The 21,141-nt window shown below is 39.4% G+C and overlaps 1 protein-coding gene across 1 annotated transcript in view; it reads right to left on the bottom strand.

Moving 5' to 3' along the window:
• The window catches only part of LOC103507609 (midnolin homolog), a 46,851-nt gene extending 26,361 nt beyond the window's left edge, over window positions 1-20,490 (bottom strand). The window contains exons 1-2 of the mRNA XM_008472101.3: window positions 20,379-20,490; window positions 6,509-6,565 (exon numbers count right to left, since the gene is read on the bottom strand). Coding sequence (XP_008470323.2) covers window positions 6,509-6,541 — 33 coding nt within the window. The 5' untranslated portion in view covers window positions 6,542-6,565; window positions 20,379-20,490. The remainder of the gene's footprint in view (window positions 1-6,508; window positions 6,566-20,378) is intronic.
• Window positions 20,491-21,141: the final 651 nt, after the last annotated feature.

Below are 21,141 nucleotides of genomic sequence, written 5' to 3'. Positions count from 1 at the left end.
CTGGTTATTAAGGAGCGCGGTAGCGCTCCGCCCCGCCAAGTCATATTATACGCGACAGGGAAAGTAGCCGTTTTCAGGTAGTTGTAGACAGACAACTACAAATGATGGAAGAAAACGGATTGCGTGTGTGTGTTGGGGCATGAAAGTAGACCAAGTTGAAAAAAAATGTCATCAAAATCGGTTAAGTTTAGCCGGAGATATTTGACTTTGAAAAACGTCAAATTTTTCATCATTTTCTGCTGCTGCTTCCGCTTCTTCTTCTTTGACGTTGACCGCTCTACAGCCTAAACCACTGCACCGATTTTGATGGTTGATGGCTCATTTTTTTTCTCGTGAGTGGTAGGTGTGCCTTTTCATACCCTCCCCATAGTTTAAGTTAATGGACATGGTGTGAGCCCTTATTCTGTTCGGAGAACAATAAACATAACTTGCATGTTTATTATTTGCCTGCTACCGACTACTTTATGATTCCCTCTTGCAACATACAAAGGTAGTGCCCAGTGGTGCTTTGAACATTATAATAATAGGTAAGTAGGTACTAGCACGTAGCCAGGCAACAAGCACCCCCGAAGCCGAGAGGGTTGCACATGCACACCGGAGGTCCCGGGTTCGATTCCCCGCAGAGTTCAAGTTTTTCTGCTCTGTGCTTGAAATACGAGGAGCACGCACCCAACCTCGTTTGGAAAATAGAACATAACAGTGTATGGTAGCCACCTATCAGAACATGCCTTACCATTCTATCAGTACAAAGTATGGGCAGAAACCAGAAACGTATACTGGTGTGTTCGAGGATGTCTCTGCCTTTGGCCAAAAGGGAATTCCTATTCCATTTTCTTTTCCTTTTCTTTACTTCTTCCTTTTTCACTTCTTATGCCTCTCTCCCTCTATCTTTCATTTTCTTTTCCCATTCTCTCCTTTCTCTCTTAAAATTTCGCCTATAGCATGTCTCTCGTCTGAAGTATCGAGATAGACGAATTTCACAGTCGCTGCGTATTGATTGTCTACGCCCGGCCTCTGTCTGTGATGTGCTTCAACCCCCTCCGTCGCTTGTGTCTACCGCCCCTCCCGCCAAACTGCCTGCACGGCTATATCCGTATGCTGTGACAGCAAGTGGCATTTTATTCCACTGACAGGCTTGCTTCTGAGTTTAATGAACTGTGTGTGGTACCCTCTTCACGTTCTCCATATTTATATTTTTTTATTATTATTATTTTTATTTATGTATTATTAATCGTTTTTTCCGAAGTTCTCGTTGAGAAAGTTCTCACCTAAAAATTTGTCTGGAACTTGAGGAATGGGGTTTTTTTCGATCATGGATTTCTAAAATAAATATGTAATAGATGGTACCCTCTTCGCGTTCTCAATATTTACATTTTTATTATTATTATTTTTATTTATGTATTATTAATCTTTTTTCCGAAGTTCTCGTTGAGAAATAACTACTTTATTGTACCAAAGTGGGCGGAGATAAAAATCGTCACCTAAAAATTTGTCTGGAACTTGAGGAATGGGGTTTTTTTCGATCATGGATTTCTAAAAATAAATATGTAATAGATTTAAAAAAATGGGGCGTGGACTATCGTTATTGGACTTTCTGAAATTAAAAGTTGTATGCTGCTGAGCTACACAGAACCGATCAAGTTTAACATCCATACTTGAAGGTTAGGTATGGAAAGTTGGTTTGTTGGTTGACCCTGTATGTATATTCGATAGGTAAAAGTTTACCTCTTTGACAGAACTATTTTCATTATTTTTATCTCACGTTGTATACAGGATGATTCATCAGTCTCATTCGGACTGATTTGTCACACTGTCTGAAGGCTAGGGACCACATGTGAATCCTCCACCAATCAGATTCCAGATTTGGTCCAGTACTCTGGTCACTTCCACTGAAATCTCTATTATTCAAAATGAGCAAAATATGAGCGTCTCCAGTTTAAATATATTCAGTTCATCCGTATAAGAAAATTATAAATACACAAATACCGGGTGAATCAGTAATACAACACTCGCAAGAAGAAATGATTTTATTACTTTACTTCCCGTGTCTGGATCACTATACTTTCAGATCTTATGTGGCCACGGCCACTCCTTTGGCGTTTGCTGTCTGCAGGTTTATTCGAATGAAGCGAATTCGATTTTTTCCCCCCTTCTCGATCTCCTTATAGTCCGTAAACTGTTCATTTTGTTGAACATAGTGTAAGCAACAATAATTATTGCTATTGTTTCTGATTTGATGTTCATTGTTATCATGAAGTAGCATAACACAATCGTGACCGATTGTTCCCAGAAATTGCAAAACTTTGAGAGTAAGCAAGTAGGTTGACTCTTAGAGTCAATATTATAGCCTTTCAGATCTTATGTGGCCACGGCCACTCCTTTGGCGTTTGCTGTCTGCAGGTTTATTCGAATGAAGCGAATTCGATTTTTTCTTTCAGATCTTATGTGGCCACGGCCACTCCTTTGGCGTTTGCTGTCTGCAGGTTTATTCGAATGAAGCGAATTCGATTTTTTCCCCCCTTCTCGATCTCCTTATAGTCCGTAAACTGTTCATTTTGTTGAACATAGTGTAAGCAACAATAATTATTGCTATTGTTTCTGATTTGATGTTCATTGTTATCATGAAGTAGCATAACACAATCGTGACCGATTGTTCCCAGAAATTACAAAACTTTGAGAGTAAGCAAGTAGGTTGACTCTTAGAGTCAATATTATAGTACGTTTGCAAACCTTTTAAACCAACATCAGCACGTTTTTCCCTCCTTATCCATTCAAAAGTTAACCTCCTGGTGAAAATACAATAGGCGAGGTTGTAATTTTTTTACTCTTTTATGATTGGTATTTTAATTTATTTTTAAGGTCATAATGTGAACAGAACACCCTGTATAGATATATGAAATACAATACCTAGTATACCATACATACATGTGTATATTTTATTATGTAAAAGAGAGGCTTGACTCTCGTTGTGACCCCTACTAGGGAGAATACAAGGGGACCTGAACTATTCCCAGCCAAACTAAATTAGAATTAGAACGACTATTCCCAAGGAACGAGGAGGCCCCTTATCAATAGCTTCCATGCGTAGGGAGGCTTATCGTTGGCAAACAAAAATAAAAAACCTCCCAAGTAAAAATGTGCCTACGTATTCACTACACACGCGAGGGGCCACGGGGCAATAGCCTCTAAATAACGCCTGACTTGTATTTTTAGTTCATACAAAATTACTCAAAATCATACGTTTTTCTTCATTCGTCCACAATTTGGTGCTGGGAAATTCCCCTTGTCTGTTTTTATTATACTCAAGCCGAAGCATCCGCTAGACACATTATTTGCCTGCATTCAAAAAAGGTCGATGTTTTAAATTAATGATTTTTTCCCTCGCCTATAAAAATTTTACCCCACATATAGCGGAGAGGGGCAGGACTGAAAAAGACAATCATCATCCCTAAATTTAAACGCCGGAGCACAATAACAATGATCATGCAGGAGCCTGGAGCTCCCACCTCCCCCTCCCAACACCTCCACAATCCCAACTTTCATACCCTCGCCTCCTCGCCCTATATTCACTGCACTTTCCAATGTTTCCCCGTGTAGGTATATCCATCCTTTTTTAGAGGCGAACAATAAGCAACAAATGTCTTCTTTATCCTTTGCTTTATTGTTTTTAATAAGCACTGTTATTGTAGATTCTACTTTCACTAAATGAAAAGTAATGGTATAGCATAGCAGTCACTTCTCGCCTGGTCTAATTTTCTCCACCAAAGTCTTGGTTCTCCTTTCGCCAACCTTGATTCATATTAGAACAATATACCGCCAACATACGACCAACGTTCGTCAAAATATCCCTTCTGTTTCTTTTTTTACTGGGGCACGAAGTTTCACAGCAATATCCTCTTAACCTAACTTGGAAGTGGAGGTGGAGGTGAAAATGGAGGTGGAGGTGAAAATGGAGGTGGAGGTGAAAAGGTGGAGGCGAATATGGAGGTTGAGGTGAAAATGGACAGGGGGGGCGAAAATGGAGGTGGAGGCAAAAGTGAGGGTGGAGGCGAAAGTGGAGGGGGGGCGGAAATAGGGGTGGAGGCGAAAGTGGAGATGGAGGTGAAGGCAAAATTTAAGGTGGAGACGAAAGTGAAAATGGAGGTGGAGGTGAAAGTGAAAATGGAGGTGTAGGCGAAAGCGGAAGTGGAGGTGAAAGTGGAAATGAAAGTCTCCAATGCATTCTACTTTGAGTGCACTCGTTTCTGAGTGCACTCAAAGATTCACTCGGTTTTGAGTGCACTCAAAAAATTAACATAAAGAAGAAGAGAGATTTTGTATGATTCCAAACCTAACCTAACCTAACCCAACCCAACCTAACTTAACCCAACCCAACCTAACTTAACCCAACCCAACCTAACTTAACCCAACCTAACCTAACCTAACCCAACCCAACCCAACCCAACCCAACCTAATCTAACCTAACTTAACCTAACCTGAATTAACCTATTCTAACCTATTGGAAGTGGAGGTGGAGGTGAAAATGGAGGTGGAGGTGAAAAGAGAGGTGGAGGCAAATTGGAGGTGGACGTGAAAGTAAAGGTGGAGGCGAATATGGAGGTGGAGGTGAAAATGGAGGGGGAGGCGAAAATGGAGGTTGAGGCAAAAGTAGGGGTGGAGGCGAAAGTGGAGATGGAGGTGAAGGCAAAAGTTAAGGTGGAGACGAAAGTGAAAATGGAGGTGGAGGCGAAGGAATATTTCCCAATCATTATCCACCAGCACTACCTCCTTCCTTCCTTCCTTATCCCTCCCTCTCCTATACTCCTACCATTCCTTCCTTCTCCTGTCTACCCCTCCCTTTTCATATTCCCTCCTATATTTTATCTCCTCCTCTCTCCCCCTAATCCTCCATTTCCAGGGGAACTCTCTCTCCGTCCTATTCCTCTTTCTCTCCCTTCCCCATCTCTCCTCACCTAACTCTTCTATTCCTCTAACTGTCTAACTCCATCCCCTTTTCTCTCTCTCCCATTCCCCTCCATCCCTTTTTCTCTCTTCTCTTCCTCTCTACTTCTCTCCTCCTTCCCATTCCTCTTCCTCCCTCCCTACTTTTATATTTGTGTGGAATGTATTACACTCGTTTTCATATGAATATTATTTCGAATTTTGCAAATCCTCGTTTGGGATTTTTCCATCAGCATAATATTTCCATCATAATGATCATAAATGTGAGAGATGATAAGCTTCCGGTCTGGTGGTTTCGCGTTCTGGTCCGGGGGTCGCGGGTTCGTTGCCCGGGATCAAAGGATTGCCGTTGGGAAATGGATTTATTATTAAGGAGCGCGGTAGCGCTCCGCCCCGCCAAGTCAAGAAAGTTTGACCGCGCTACTAGAGATATTATACGCGACAGGGAAAGTAGCCGTTTTCAGGTAGTTGTAGAGGGACAACTACAAATGATGGAAGAAAATGGATTGCGTGTGTGTGTTGGGGCATGAAAGTAGACCAAGTTGAAAAAAAATGTCATCAAAATCGGTTAAGTTTAGCCGGAGATATTTGACTTTGAAAAACGTCAAATTTTTCATCATTTTCTGCTGCTTCCGCTTCCGCTTCCGCTTCCGCTTCTTCTTTGACGTTGACCGCTCTACAGCCTAAACCACTGGACCGATTTTGATGGTTGATGGCTCATTTTTTTTCTCGTGAGTGGTAGGTGTGCCTTTTCATATTTTCAAGGCCCCCAAAGGGCCCCTTCAGCCTTAAATTTGATAAAAGAGTGATTTTTAGGGGAAAAATTCTAAATTATCGCTCGAGTTGATTTCACGAAAAATAAACGTCATAAAGTCATATTTTTAGAGTCATATTTTAAGAAAAATAAACGTCATATTTGAAGGACTCTGATTATTAGTCTCCTTCTTACAGAATTCAGGAATTGGCTAAAAGAACTTCTTCTACCACCTTATACTTATAGTCATGTAATGGCACTACCTGTCCTTCTTTTGAGACACTATATTCTACGGGAAGCATCACTATAAAATGAGGAGTGCAATGAGGGGAAAGAAAGGTAGGTACTATGAAGTGAATAAAAGGCGGGGTACAAAATTGATTTCTAATCTTTTTTGGGGTCGGATGGATTTTTGTTTATTTTGTTTATTTTTTTTATTTGTTATTATTAGTCTCCTTCTTACAGAATTCAGGAATTGGCTAAAAGAACTTCTTCTACCACCTTATACTTAGAGTCATGTAATGGCACTACCTGTACTTCTTTTGAGACACTATATTCTACGGGAAGCATCACTATAAAATAACTCCTGACCTAAAGTCACTTCTAATGCCAGAAGCTTTCTCCTTAGGAAAGGATTAGTTGGCTAAAGGCCTCCTCAAAATATCTGTGCAAGCGCCCAAGTAATCCGGTTTCAAATATCTCACCATACCACGCGTATTAAATTTAAATTGAGAGATTTAAAAGTAGATATTAAAACAGATATTTGAATTTTGTTGCCCAGTGTTGAAGGGGATATTGGATATTGGAACTTACTTGAGAATCATTTAAACTTTCTAGAGCTTGCATCACACTTTGTTCTGGACGTTGTGCCTGAAACAGCAAGACAAAAAGGAAAATTAATAATAATACAAAACAAATCAAACCTCTACAAAGTCTCTTTTTTATGGGGTGCTTGCTATACACTTCCATGGCAAAGAGTAGCATTACTTCTACAAAGTCAAGTGGAGCACAAACATCAATCCATATGACTCATAAAAAGCCAAAACGAATATCAATGCCCAATAACAAGAGGTTTACAAAAAATAAAGTACTCGTAATAGTTATTATACAACTACTTATTATAGGTACTGTAGATCCACAAGAAACTTTTCCCAAAACAATTGATAGAACGCTCAGCCAGCTCGGTACACTAAGGTGGAAGGATTATTATTTTAATTCAAAGCAATTATTATTTGGTATAATTGAAAGTATAGCAGGTAAACATAAGATTTAGCAGGCAGTTCCGTGTACAGGATACCAAGTTGCGAACCAGAGGCTTTCACATCGAGCCCAGGTGAAAGCAAAACAACTTGTGGATCTATTATGTGAGCTACAGGGTGACTCCAAACTTGAACGTCACTTCCGTGTGTATAACCCACGAGTTTACACAAGAGCGAGTACTCACACTTGTTGTTGATCTGACTGCCAGTAACCATAAGAACTTATAAGAAGCATTCGGTTTGGTATACGTGCTGGTCTGCACAATTCATCTTATAATATCCAGTTTGCCGTTTTCAACATGATTTTAGATGTGTACTGTCTACGATTAAGATGCAAAATTTGGGTTTTCAAACAAGGAGAGTTGGTCCATAGGAGCAGTTCAATGATGATTGTTTCTTGTCGCCTTGATACATATTGCATTATTGCCACTGAGTGAATTAAGTAATATGCCTAAGTAAATGTCCAAGAATTTTTTTCTCTAAGAAAATGCTGATGTCCTTTGATCAAAGTCAAAAAAGAAACGTTTACTTTCTACATTCCCGATTAGATATAAAGTAAAATATTTGACATGCGATTTTGAAGCTAGGCAACTAACATGTCTAAATATCGTCAAGCACAGAAGTTCGTCATGTATCTGATCGCTACGTTCCGTTGGAGTTATCGTTTATGTCAACCTGAGTTATTATTTTCTTTGAATTTGTGTACAAATTGTTCTACACAATATTGTACATTACTAACTCTCCCATATTGTAATCTCCAGGTCTATTTCAATCAATACCATATGATGGGTGCAAGCACAAACTGTTACTGTTATGCGATGAACTTTCCTAATCTACTTTGAAAAGTAAAAGTTCAAGCTGAAGATTTAGTTTTTTTTTCTCCTCCGTAACAAAGAGAACTGATTGTGGAGTTGTTTTTTATGCTAATTCGGAACGTTTCACAAGACACTCCTCGTTTGAAATTTGAACTAATGTTTCGAGAGTGGATATCAGATCATTAGAAATTAGTATGTCCCTCTTCTGAGTAGAACTTGATTGAATAGAGAGAGGGGAACCAAATCAGCTGTGGTCGTGAACAGAATGGGTTAGGATATTTAGAAGTAGCGAGCAAAGAAAAAGAAAGTAGCTCCACAATAGAGGAAAAAAATTGCCATAAGAAGTAGAAAAGAAAAATTTCTTTTACTACAAACATAAAGAAAAAGAAAGTAGCTCCACAATAGAGGAAAAAAATTGCCATAAGAAGTAGAAAAGAAAAATTTCTTTTACTACAAACATTTTTTGCACACAAAAGCCCTGACCGAGACCATAAAAGATTTCCTATCTATTATATCGTGAAAAAGAGGCCCGTAGACAAGACCTATTTTTTATGATCACCCTTCAAAAAATGAGAAGTACCGTTTGCACGGTTGTGAATGCATCAGATAGCACAGCACTTCATATTTTCATTCCTAAACGGTCTACGATCTAGAAGTGTCAGTAGAAATATTAGGTATCTTGGGGAAAGCCACAAAACCAAAAGTACATATTTACAAGTTAATACTTTCCAACAGCCCTACAATATGCTTCTTAAAGGAACATATTTTATGGAATAACACCCACAGCTAATGGGCAAACTGATACAACACCACACATTAGCTGTATTTTCTTTTCGGAAATGGAACCGATTACGATTGTTCAATATGGTCAGAAAGCGCTAATAGAGAAGAGTAGATACCCTTAAGGAGAACAAAGAAGGGGCAGGGAAGAAGATAGGGGATGGGATTTTATGCCGCTTCTGGGATTCAAACCCCAGTCCCCTCAATGCTATATTCACTTTTGTATCCACCACAATATAAAGGTCATACATTCCTATATTTAGGGTTCAAAATCACGTCCAATCCTGACGGCAAATGAGAAAATAAGGCCTTATTTGTTCCCACAATATGCATTAGTAAGCGTGTGTTTTATGCCGCTTCTGGGATTCAAACCCCAGTCCCCTCAATGCTATATTCACTTTTGTATCCACCACAATATAAAGGTCATACATTCCCTATATTTAGGGTTCAAAATCACGTCCAATCCTGACGGCAAATGAGAAACTAGGGCCTTATTTGTTCCCACAATATGCATTAGTAAGCGTGTGATAACTTTGTCTTATACACGTCACTGATATGTGTTATCAGTGGCAAAACCCACAGGTTTTTATTATCACGGAGAGAGAGAGAGAGAGAGAGAAGGGAGGGAGAGGGAAATTTACTGATAACTGATAAATCAACTGCACATATTTTCTGTAGAAATGATACCTCATGTTGGCAATATTATGTAATTAACAATTCACAGGAAAGTTAATCTTGGAAAATGAGAAAATGGCCGCCCATACATTGTGACGAAAAACTTGGTGAGATTGTCTCAATGGTCATTGCTAATTCGGAACGTTTCACAAGACACTCCTCGTTTGAAATTTGAACTAATGTTTCGAGAGTGGATATCAGATCATTAGAAATTAGTATATCCCTCTTCTGAGTAGAACTTGATTGAATAGAGAGAGGGGAACCAAATCAGCTGTGGTCGTGAACAGAATGGGTAAAGTTAATCTTGGAAAATGAGAAAATGGCCGCCCATACATTGTGACGAAAAACTTGGTGAGATTGTCTCAATGGTCATTGATTTTCATTTTCAATCACGTCATTTTGTATGCATTCAGCGATGATGCAAAGATTGCGAAGTAAATGGCCATTCCCATCGACTTCATTCTGAGTGGACGACGAAAACGTTTGGCACGTGTCTTTGGAGTTATGAGCGGGATTTTCCATGGAATTTCCCAGTATTTATTGGCGATTGGTATATGAATGAATGGTCTTTCTGGTGATAGAGCAGCAGAGGAGGAGGTGGAGGAGAAGGAAAAGGAGGAGGAGGAGGAGAAGGAGGAGAAGGTACAGTCTGCTCTTCCAAAATGGATTCATTAGGAAGAAGAATTGAATAGGATACACCTTGTTTATCCTGTTGGGATAGGACTGAAAAAAAGATACACCTTGTTTACCCTGTTGGGATAGGACTGAAAAAGGATAAGTAAACCTTGTTTATCCTGCTGGGACAGGACTGAAAAGTCCCTTTGCCTTGGCGATTGGTATATGAATGAATGGTCTTTCTGGTGATAGAGCAGCAGAGGAGGAGGTGGAGGAGAAGGAAAAGGAGGAGGAGGAGGATGAGGAGGAGGAGGAGGAGGAGGAGGAGGAGGAGGCTGACGCAAACGTGATTTGTCAATTTCTCGTAAAAACTAGTGTGAGTCTTCTGTATTGGTCTCGAGTCTTGACCTAAATTTAATGGAGGAGGAAGAGGAGGAGGAGGAAGAGGAGGAGGAGGAGGAGGAGGAGGAGGAGGAAGAGGAGGAGGAAAGGAAAGAGAAAGGAAAATAGGAAGAGGAGAAAAGTTTCATACTTATAAGTAAGTCTACAAACACAGACTGTGAAAGTACAGTTGATAGGTACTCGAAAAGAATAGAGAACTACTTAAGTAAAAGAGAATGCCTATCTGATTTCTCTTATGATTGTGACTAAAAGAAAAATCTCCCAATGTTGTTAGTGGTTTCAAGGAACAAGTCCTTGGTTTCTTCATCAAAGTCTTGACCTAAATTTAATTTCATTAGTCACAATACGGCCACAACATACAACTTGCAATTAATTTTAACTGGTTTTGGTAAAGACAAAAATAGATCAGTTGCGCTTACTTGGATGATGTTTCAAAGTCATAGAGCAGGAAAAATGAGGACCAACTTCTTTTTCTCTTACGACTTCTAGATCGAGTCTTGACCTAAATTTAATTTCATTAGTCACAATACGGCCACAACATACAACTTGCAATTAATTTTAACTGGTTTTGGTAAAGACAAGAATAGATCAGTTGCGCTTAATACTTGGATGATGTTTCAAAGTCATAGAGCAGGAAAAATGAGGACCAACTTCTTTTTCTCTTACGACTTCTAGATCGCAAGATAAATCGATTTAAAAAATAGCGGTAAATCGTGAACTTTGACGTCACGGCATACGCTCCCGTAGGCAATGACGTCACATCAAATGTCCCGAGCAAAGCTCCCTCGCAGGCAACACATTAATGTGCTTGTGCGCATATGTTTCTGCTCCTCCGCAAGCGCGCTTGCTACCTAGCGAGGCAAACTGCCTGAAGTCTGACGTCACACATCTTTGAACTCTTTCATTAGAACGGAAAATGAAAATTGAATTTTCGAGCATTTACAGTTGTTATTAGGCAACACATTAATGTGCTTGTGCGCATATGTTTCTGCTCCTCCGCAAGCGCGCTTGCTACCTAGCGAGGCAAACTGACGTCACACATCTTTGAACTCTTTCATTAGAACGGAAAATGAAAATTGAATTTTCGAGCATTTACAGTAAGTTGTTATTTTTTCGAAGTTTTGACCTCAGATTTGGATTTTTCACTACTTTTTACGTAGGAATCGACCATTTAACATATGTTTCTGCGCATTTCTTTCTGCTCCTCCGCAAGCGCGCTTGCATACTGGCGCTACCTAGCGAGGCAACTGCCTGAAGTCTGACCCCACACATCTTTGAACTCTTTCATTAGAACGGAAAATGAAAATTGAATTTTCGAGCATTTAAGTTTTGACCTCAGATTTGGATTTTTCACTACTTTTTACGTAAGAATCGACGATTTATTAATAATTTTTAGCCATTTGCAACTGCTCCATTTGACTATATTCCCAATAAGTGAAGAACCTTCAGACGAGCTAGAACATAGAGGTCTTAAGGTCTAGCATCCAATCATGAAACCAGTCCAAGCTAGTAACAGGGCATTATGATTGTATTTTGCCATACTTAGAGGTCTTAAGGTCTAGCATCCAATCATGAAACCAGTCCAAGCTAGTAACAGGGCATTATGATTGTATTTTGCCATACTCTAACTAAGTATGTTTATAAGCGTTCTTTAAATAATGAAGTAGAGCCTATTCTGGGACCAAGCATATTATCATCTATGACACCTAAGATACACAAGCAATTACAGAAACGTAGAAATAAGGAACTGCCGACATAATGGGACATGTCCAAAAAGAAGAGTCAAAAATATATTAAAAATCAATGAGGAATCAAAACATGTGGGCACATTTAAAACTTATATCGATAATGATACATATGTGGGCAATGGCCATGTGTCAATAGAAGCTATACATAACCGTAAAGCTCAAGTTTTCTATATTCAAAGAATTTTGACAATAAATAACCAGGAAAATCTTTGATATGTTTGTGTTTCGTGTTTCCAATATTGCTGGAAATGTTCGGATTCCCCACACGTTACAGTCGTTATAGGGGACCCATCACCATCATTTTCAACCGTTTCCAGGCAATTATTGTACAAGGCTCTCCTCCAATAGGGTCTCCTCCTACAGGCGATTAGGAACTCTCAGATATCCCCATCAGCCAGTGTAAGAATTATTACCTTTAAATTGTGGACCAACAATTTTGTGTTTCCAATATTGCTGGAAATGTTCGGATTCCCCACACGTTACAGTCGTTATAGGGGACCCATCACCATCATTTTCAACCGTTTCCGGGCAATTATTGTACAAGGCTCTCCTCCAATAGGGTCTCCTCCTACAGGGATTAGGAACTCTCAGATATCCCCATCAGCCAGTGTAAGAATTATTACCTTTAAATTGTGGACCAACAATTTAATTACCCCACCAAAGTTCGCCGTGTATGGAACATTGTAAAATAATACAACAAAAATCACAATTAAATTAAGTACAGCTAGTTTGTGTTTCTAAATATGTAGACTACTGCTGTGTTTTTTAAAAGCTTTTCAGTGTTGGAAAGGAATGTAATAAAAGGAAGCTTTTTTTTATTAACATTTATTAGGAAGTAAATAGACAAGAAATAGGTGTGTTGTATAACTTCTTGAATTTCATAAGTTCATGTGCGATTGATTACATTAGCAAAAACAGATCACTACAGTTTGGTACTAAATTTCAAGAAGCCAACAGGTTTATTTTGGCACAATACGTTGTGAACGAGAAAATTTACACCTATGAAGAAACAATTAATTAAATTTGATTAAAGTACCTTTGTAATATACATATCAATGATAATAAACAATGCCAGCCGAAAATAAGACAATACATATGATTTTATGTATTTTCCAGAATGATTTTCACTCAAAGTCCTATAGGAACAAGACTTGGGAGTCCAGAAGGCCTGGAATCAGAAGGCACAACCACTCGGGTCTAGTGTAACTCAAGATCCACAGAATGAAGTCCTACTTTCGCACGTCAAGACAACTCAACTGATCCCACCATGAATCTGAAGATTTAAAGAAGTTACTCATTCAAAGGTTTCAAATATATAAATCCTTATTGAAGATATATAAAAAAGTAATAGAACCGTGAATTGTAGAGTGTATTAGCTGTATTTTCTTTTCGGAAATGGAACCGATTACGATTGTTCAATATGGTCAGAAAGCGCTAATAGAGAAGAGTAGATACCCTTATGGAGAACAAAGAAGGGGCAGGGAAGAAGATAGGGGATGGGGAGTAATGTAATATAAACGAAAGAGTGAAAGATTAGTGAAATAGACAATAGAAAGGGGTAGAAAGAATACGAAAGAATAGGGTGAGTGGGAGGGATTTTTTGTTATAATACCAGGTTCCAGATTTTGAAAGGACAAATACCCTGACATTTCTCCCATTCTAACACTTGCAGTCAGCATACTCGTATAGTCCTTTCCTTTCTTTTTCCTCTGGCTAAACTTTAAAGGTCACTAATAAAGCTTCGTGCACCTCGCACTGAAGAAATCAAAGTCATCACAAGACCTGACCACAAAAAAAAAAACGTGGTTAAAAAAAGTTAATACGAATACGTACTTATTCATTTTTAGGGTCCTTAGCGAGACTCGGAGCAGTCGTCCTTTCACCTAATTATTACAGAAGCCAGGCTATTCGTAAACTTCACACTTTCACAATGAATTGACCATCAGGCATCAGGTACCCATATGTGCCAGTACCCAGTATGATAGCGGTTTCACCTAATTATTACAGAAGCCAGGCTATTCGTAAACTTCACACTTTCACAATGAATTGACCATCAGGCATCAGGTACCCATATGTACCAGTACCCAGTATGATAGCGATGACTTTCCATTACCCGATGCTACATGATGGACAGTTTAGAGAAATTGACTGGAAATGTAACTTTTCCTGAGGCCACTCTCTAACGGAACTTATCAGTCAAAATTTGGCAGACTGTATGAAGATTATTTGCTGATTTAGCGAAATAAATATTCACATGACATGAATATAAGATGTTAACATCGCTATATTGTTGCCATCAACAATGCCAGCCGAAAATAAGACAATACATATGATTTTATGTATTTTCCAGAATGATTTTCACTCAAAGTCCTATAGGAACAAAGCATACTTTTCAATTTGAAGTTCAACACAAAACTATAATATGAGCACTCTTCAATTGAGCTCTATTCAAACAATGGGCCCAATACTAGCAGCAGGCTCCAAGCTTTCATCGACGATCCTGTATAATTCAGACTCATGGTGGAGATTCTGGTGTTTGAACTCAATTATTTTCAGCTGAGTTCTTTATCTCGACTAGAACCGACGATCCTGTATAATTCAGACTCATCGTGGAGATTCTGGTGTTTGAACTCAATTATTTTCAGCTGAGTTCTTTATCTCGACTAGAAGACGACGTGATTTCGAGTTGATTTACCTCGAGGCTTCCTCACAGCTGAGTGGTCCTTGGTTCTTGTCTCGCGTCTGGCCATGTTTTTCTACACCACGTTTTCTTAATTTTTCTCTTTCTTTCTTTCATTTTTGTTGATGCTTATCATTCTGAAAAATACAGATCCCTTTTTAATTTCATATTTGGACTTTACATATTTTTCATTTCTCGAGACAAATGGTTCAGTCTTTCTTGGTTAGCGACACCCATACGTGGATTAATCTCAGGTGAGTTTCAAGCATCGAAGGGTCCTAGGTCCTGCTTACTGTCTACAATCCTACATCCACCATAGTACCGTATCATACTTACCCCACCAAAGTTCGCCGTGTATGGAACATTGTAAAATAATACAACAAAAATCACAATTAAATTAAGTACAGCTAGAAAAAAAAACCCGTAGAAAAAAATCTAATTAATTAATGGAAAGTTGTGAGGAAGCAACAGAAAAGAAAATAATTTACAATGTTTTACGTATAATATTTTTACCAAGGGACAAAGACATGCAAGAGGGACGAGGGGTTCCAGATTTCAGAAATAAGGAACAAGGGTTCCTACAGTCGCAGTACAGGTGTCCTCACTGCTTCAATCCCTGAGTCCTAGATTGGGACATCCTCAATGCTGAATCAGCTGATGATAGGTAGCTATAGGGGGGATTTTCAAAATAACACTCGTACATGAAAACTAAGCCAATAAGGAACCCCCATTTGGAAAAGGAAGAAATAAGGCCTTTCTACCGATTGGTGTTCATATTTTTTCGTCCAAGGATTTCAGAAAGTGCAAGAGGGACGAGGGGTTCCAGATTTCAGAAATAAGGAACAAGGGTTCCTACAGTCGCAGTACAGGTGTCCTCACTGCTTCAATCCATAACACTCGTACATAAAAACTAAGCCAATAAGGAACCCCCATTTGGAAAAGGAAGAAATAAGGTCTTTCTACCGATTGGTGTTCATATTTTTTCGTCCAAGGATTTCAGAAAAGGGGACAAAGAGTAAACGCAATTCATAATTTCTTGGGGGTCTCTAAGAAGTCATAATTTCTTGGGGGTCTCTAAGAAAAGGGTTTAACAGAAGTACAGACTTAAGAGTCCATAGGAATCGACCATCATGGGCATAGCTTTACATGACCCAGGGTCTGAAGAAGGCACAAGTCTAGTATGCATCTCCTATTCCTGAAGTTTATCCTTCGCACATGGCATGAATGACGAGGGAACCTGTTTACCTGTATTGACTGAATACACCTTTATAAAACTCAAAGAAGGGAGGAGGTTGACAGGTGCTACCCCCAGATTGTCATCTTTCTACCCTCGCCTAAATGTCAAACATGAAATGGTTTCATTAATTCCTTCAAACTGAGGGGGTGGAATAAAGTCCCTAGGGGCACTAGGGTAGAAATAGACATACCTATTTAGTCGTGCTTTAGCTTTACTCTCTGGAATAGAAAACCTAAAGGATCCCTAGGATACGACTGTATTAGAGATGTTTTGCAGAGATGGATTCTGCCAGTTGGTAAGCATACGTATTAACAATTGGACAACACCACCACGAAGGCAAACGAACAAAGGGATAGTTTTATGTTCATGTACGATTTTCCTCGAGTTCAGGAAGGATCGCAATCGTAACCCTTCTTTAGGTGCAAACGAACAAAGGGATAGTTTTATGTTCATGTACGATTTTCCTCGAGTTCAGGAAGGATCGCAATCGTAACCCTTCTTTAGGCTAGGTAACTATAATTGTTACCTTCATCACTGAGCTTGAGTTAGGTTTTCAATTAGCAATGACTTGTATCTTAGAGGTGAGTTGTCAACTCTCGAGAAAATCCCGGAAAATAATCGTCATCGTCACACTCACGGCCAAATGTTGGAAAACTTATGAGCGCAAAATCGTGAGTGGGTAGCAGTAGATTACGTAATATTGAGTGAAAAATAAAGAAGATAAGTATAGTACCTATGCAGTTGAGAGAACTCCTCGTAAATTTGTCTCGGTCGTGCGTCATATACAGAAGCTGAAACACAGGTTCCAAAACTTGCAAAGTTTGATAAAGTTCAGCTTAGTTAGGTAGATATTTTACCGTAACGCATAACGTAGGTAATTACTGTCCACGATAACATCAGCAGAATTGATCAAGCTCCACTACCAAACCCAGTCGTGAGGACCGTTATGGAACCAAAATGATCTCAAAGGTATACCAGGTTTACATCAATAAAGAGAGGAGTCAATTCACAGAATATGTTTGTAAATGAAAACAGTTAGTTCACATTTTTGTTCCTAACTAAAAATCAGTCTATACGAAAACAGTTAGAAAGATATACGTCTTGTTGGTATGAACCGCTGGCAAGCACAACTCTGTTAGATGTACTGTTAACTAGCGATCTGCTACAGGTATCAGGTAGATACAAAAGTGTCTATAGACCGCGTCTCCCTTTACAACAGCGGCACTAAATCTGGAGCCCCCAATAACGGGACTTTCTGTTTGGAGTTTTCTCAAGGTGAGGACCTATCCATTGGAAACAATAAAGTTGTACCTATCCCAAGCTAAATAGAATGCTTTTGATTTGATTTCCTAACGAGGCTGCGAGGTTTCTGATCAATGTTACTAAAAATGTATGTAACACGCTAGAATATGGTTTAGAATTGTAGATATTGGTACAGTTAGGTCAACTGTAACTTGTGCCCTTAAGCGGATGACTGTTTAGGAGACTACTTAAGAACAGCTCATACTAATTTGACCAATACCTACTCACTACCATTCCTCGTCTTTTTTTCTGGTCACAAAAAGGACTTCATTACAAAGGAATAACAATATTTACCAATATCCTGGTTAGGTTTACACATGTACAATGTGTAATCCAGAATTCTAAAAGACTTGGGAGTCCAGAAGGCCTGGAATCAGAAGGCACAACCACTCGGGTCTAGTGTAACTCAAGATCCACAGAATGAAGTCCTACTTTTGCACGTCAAGACAACTCAACTGATCCAGTGATCCCACCATGAATCTGAAGATTTAAAGAAGTTACTCATTCAAAGGTTTCAAATATATACCTAAATCCTTATTGAAGATATAAAAAATAATAGAACCGTGAATTGTAGAGTGTATAACGTTAGAAGTTAGAATACAGAAGTAACGTTCTCCATCTCCTAGAAACACTCGGTGTAAAAAGAAATCACCAAGAAAAGACATCAGAAATTTAATGAGGTCAACAACATTATGGCAAAGACTTTTTAGCTAAATTGCTAAATTCCCTTTATTCAAGGTAGCTTTTTTTTTTTTTCAGAAATGATCTTTTACAAAGGGAATAACCCTTTTCCCAGGCCAAAGCCAAAAGCAAAGAGATCACCCTGTGAATTCAACTCCACTTAGTGAACCAAGAAAACAAAACTCAAGGAGTAAAGGGACTTCTCAGTCCTGTTCTAGCAGAATAAATAAGGTCCAAGAAAACTCGTCAGCGGAATTAAATAAAACTAAACAAACATTCTCAGCGAATACGATCGGTAGCAGTCATGTAACGTGTTTTTGCTGTTCCTCAAAACGACCGCTATGTAAAGTAGGTACATAACATTACTCTGTTCGTATTACCTACATAGTAGAACACAAGTAGTGCTTGAGAATCAGAGGTATACTTTTACAATAAATTTAATATAGAATATTACACCTTTCACTCCCACTACAACTCGGTGAGTTAAACTGAGAAAAGGCAGGATGAAAACCAAATTTCACTCAGTATTTAATTTAGTTCATCAAGCGTGCCGGGAGGTACTCTGTTCGTATTACCTACATAGTAGAACACAAGTAGTGCTTGAGAATCAGAGGTATACTTTTACAATAAATTTAATATAGAATATCACACCTTTCACTCCCACTACAACTCGGTGAGTTAAACTGAGAAAAGGCAGGATGAAAGCCAAATTTCACTCAGTACTTAATTTAGTTCATCAAGCGTGCCGGGAGACGCGCGAACGTCAGGAGTTCGAAGTGACGAAATTGAGTTTCAAGGTTTTACGGCATAGGTACATGTGAGCTTCTGGAGAGGTAGGTATAAACAAGAGAAATTGATGTCAATGAAGGTGTGTCCACAGAGTCCACACATGGTGAACAGCCGTCGATCGATCATCGATTGATGCCGATCGACCGTCAATCGATGGCCGGTCGACTATGTTTGGACACACCTTAAAAGCCTATTCGCACAAATGCCATACTAGAATTTCCAGCCATATTCCCATTATTTTCACAATAGTGAATCGAAACGAATAACGAATCTTTCCTCTAAGTTCCATTTTTAGAACGCCTTGCCTAAAAAAGACAAGGCTCATGAAGCCCTCACGGTTAAGTGAGTTTCAAGGTTTTACGGCATAGGTACATGTGAGCTTCTGGAGAGGTAGGTATAAACAAGAGAAATTGATGTCAATGAAGGTGTGTTCACAGAGTCCACACATGGTGAACAGCCGTCAATCGATCATCGATTGATGCCGATCGACCGTCAATCGATGGCCGGTCGACTATGTTTGGACACACCTTAAAAGCCTATTCGCACAAATGCCATACTAGAATTTCCAGCCATATTCCCATTATTTTCACAATAGTGAATCGAAACGAATAGCGAATCTTTCCTCTAAGTTCCATTTTTAGAACGCCTTGCCTAAAAAAGACAAGGCTCATGAAGCCCTCACGGTTAAACGAGTCTCTTCTCACGCCTCACATACTTCCCAAGTTCACCTCTGACGACTAACAGGACGAGCATATTCCGAGTCTGTTACACCATGAGGATGATGGTCACGAAAGAGGTGACCTGGTTTGAGTCTTTCACTTGAGGTAAGTATCATCTTGGTTATTGATTCACTTGGGTCGTTACAGTCTGCTCTTCCAAAATGGATTCATTAGGAAGAAGAATTGAATAGGATACACCTTGTTTATCCTGTTGGGATAGGACTGAAAAAGGATAAGTAAACCTTGTTTATCCTGTTGGGATAGGACTGAAAAAGGATACACCTTGTTTATCCTGCTGGGACAGGACTGAAAAGTCCCTTTGCCCCCGCAGTACAACCAAGGTCTTATATATTTTGACATATTATTTTCTGTCTCAAGTTCCCTGATTTCTGCAAATGTATGAAAGAGGTCTACCGTCTACCTTAGATAATAGTAGGTACGAGCATATTCCGAGTCTGTTACACCATGAGGATGATGGTCACGAAAGAGGTGACCTGGTTTGAGTCTTTCACTTGAGGTAAGTATCATCTTGGTTATTGATTCACTTGGGTCGTTACAGTCTGCTCTTCCAAAATGGATTCATTAGGAAGAAGAATTGAATAGGATACACCTTGTTTATCCTGTTGGGATTGTAATGACCACCACCCACGCTCAGACCATCTGAACGTGTATGGCGGAAAAAGCTTCTCAGACGGTCTGACAGGCCTAGCTTTTTCCGCCACACACGTTTCCTCCAAAGTGAGCGTGTCATTAGGAGGAGGGAAGTGTTAATTATCAACCTTTTGACCGTCTGACAGATCTTGATCTGATGTATGGTCTGTCAGACGGTCTGAGCGTGAGTGGCGATGAACAACCTGATCTGAAAGCTAAAACCATTAAAAGACTTGGCGAGGTTAATAGTTGAGGAAGCATTTTCTAGCAAAGAAAGTGAGGATCAAATTTAATGTCTGAAACAGATTTGACCGTAAAATGAACACTTACCAATAAGCCAGTTTCAACACTGGGCAATAAAGTAAGCCTACTTCCTTCCACTAGTTGATTTTCTTGAACTGTGGATCCGTCCCGTAATTGCCTGTAAACATAAGAATCGCCGAATTAGTAACAAGACCAAAATTTGGCCCTACTTGTTTCCTTTGATAATAATATAATGATAGGTAGGTAGGTGCATATTTAACCTCTCCGAAAACCCATTAACCCATGTCTTGCGATATCTCCTTACTTAAGTACTTACGTACCTAAATTAACCAGCCAGAGGCACTGAAAAAGTAGATACTGATATCTACTTACCTACCCATTGTTGATTTCGATGGGTGTTACCAATCAGGACAATTTGAGTATTTAGTGAGTACCTACTTGAAGTATTTAGAAACACACCAAGAAAGACTGTAAATCGGATTTAAGTCTCGGGAGCAGAGGGAGAAAGAAGGAAAGAGGAGTGAAAGTAAAAGTAGTAAGTACTTGGTTACCTACAAAACTACATACTTACCTACTTGTGTACGTGTACCTAAGTAGTAAGGAGGAGGAGGAGGAGGAGGAGGAGGAGGAGGAAGAGGAGGAAAAGGAAGAAGAGGAGGAGGAAGAGGAGGAAAAGGAAGAAGAGGAGGAGGAAGAGAAAGAAGAGGAGGAGGAAGAGAAAGAAGAGGAGGAGGAAGAGAAAGAAGAGGAGGAGGAAGAGGAAGAAGAGGAGGAGGAAGAGAAGGAGGAGGAGAGGAAAGAGAAAGGAAAATAGGAAGAGGAGAAAAGT

Source organism: Diaphorina citri, unplaced genomic scaffold (genome assembly GCF_000475195.1).
Source record: "Diaphorina citri unplaced genomic scaffold, Diaci psyllid genome assembly version 1.1 scaffold329, whole genome shotgun sequence".
Taxonomy (NCBI): domain Eukaryota; kingdom Metazoa; phylum Arthropoda; class Insecta; order Hemiptera; family Psyllidae; genus Diaphorina; species Diaphorina citri.
Note: the sequence above shows the minus strand (reverse complement) of the source record. Positions and strands in the feature narration are given on the sequence as shown.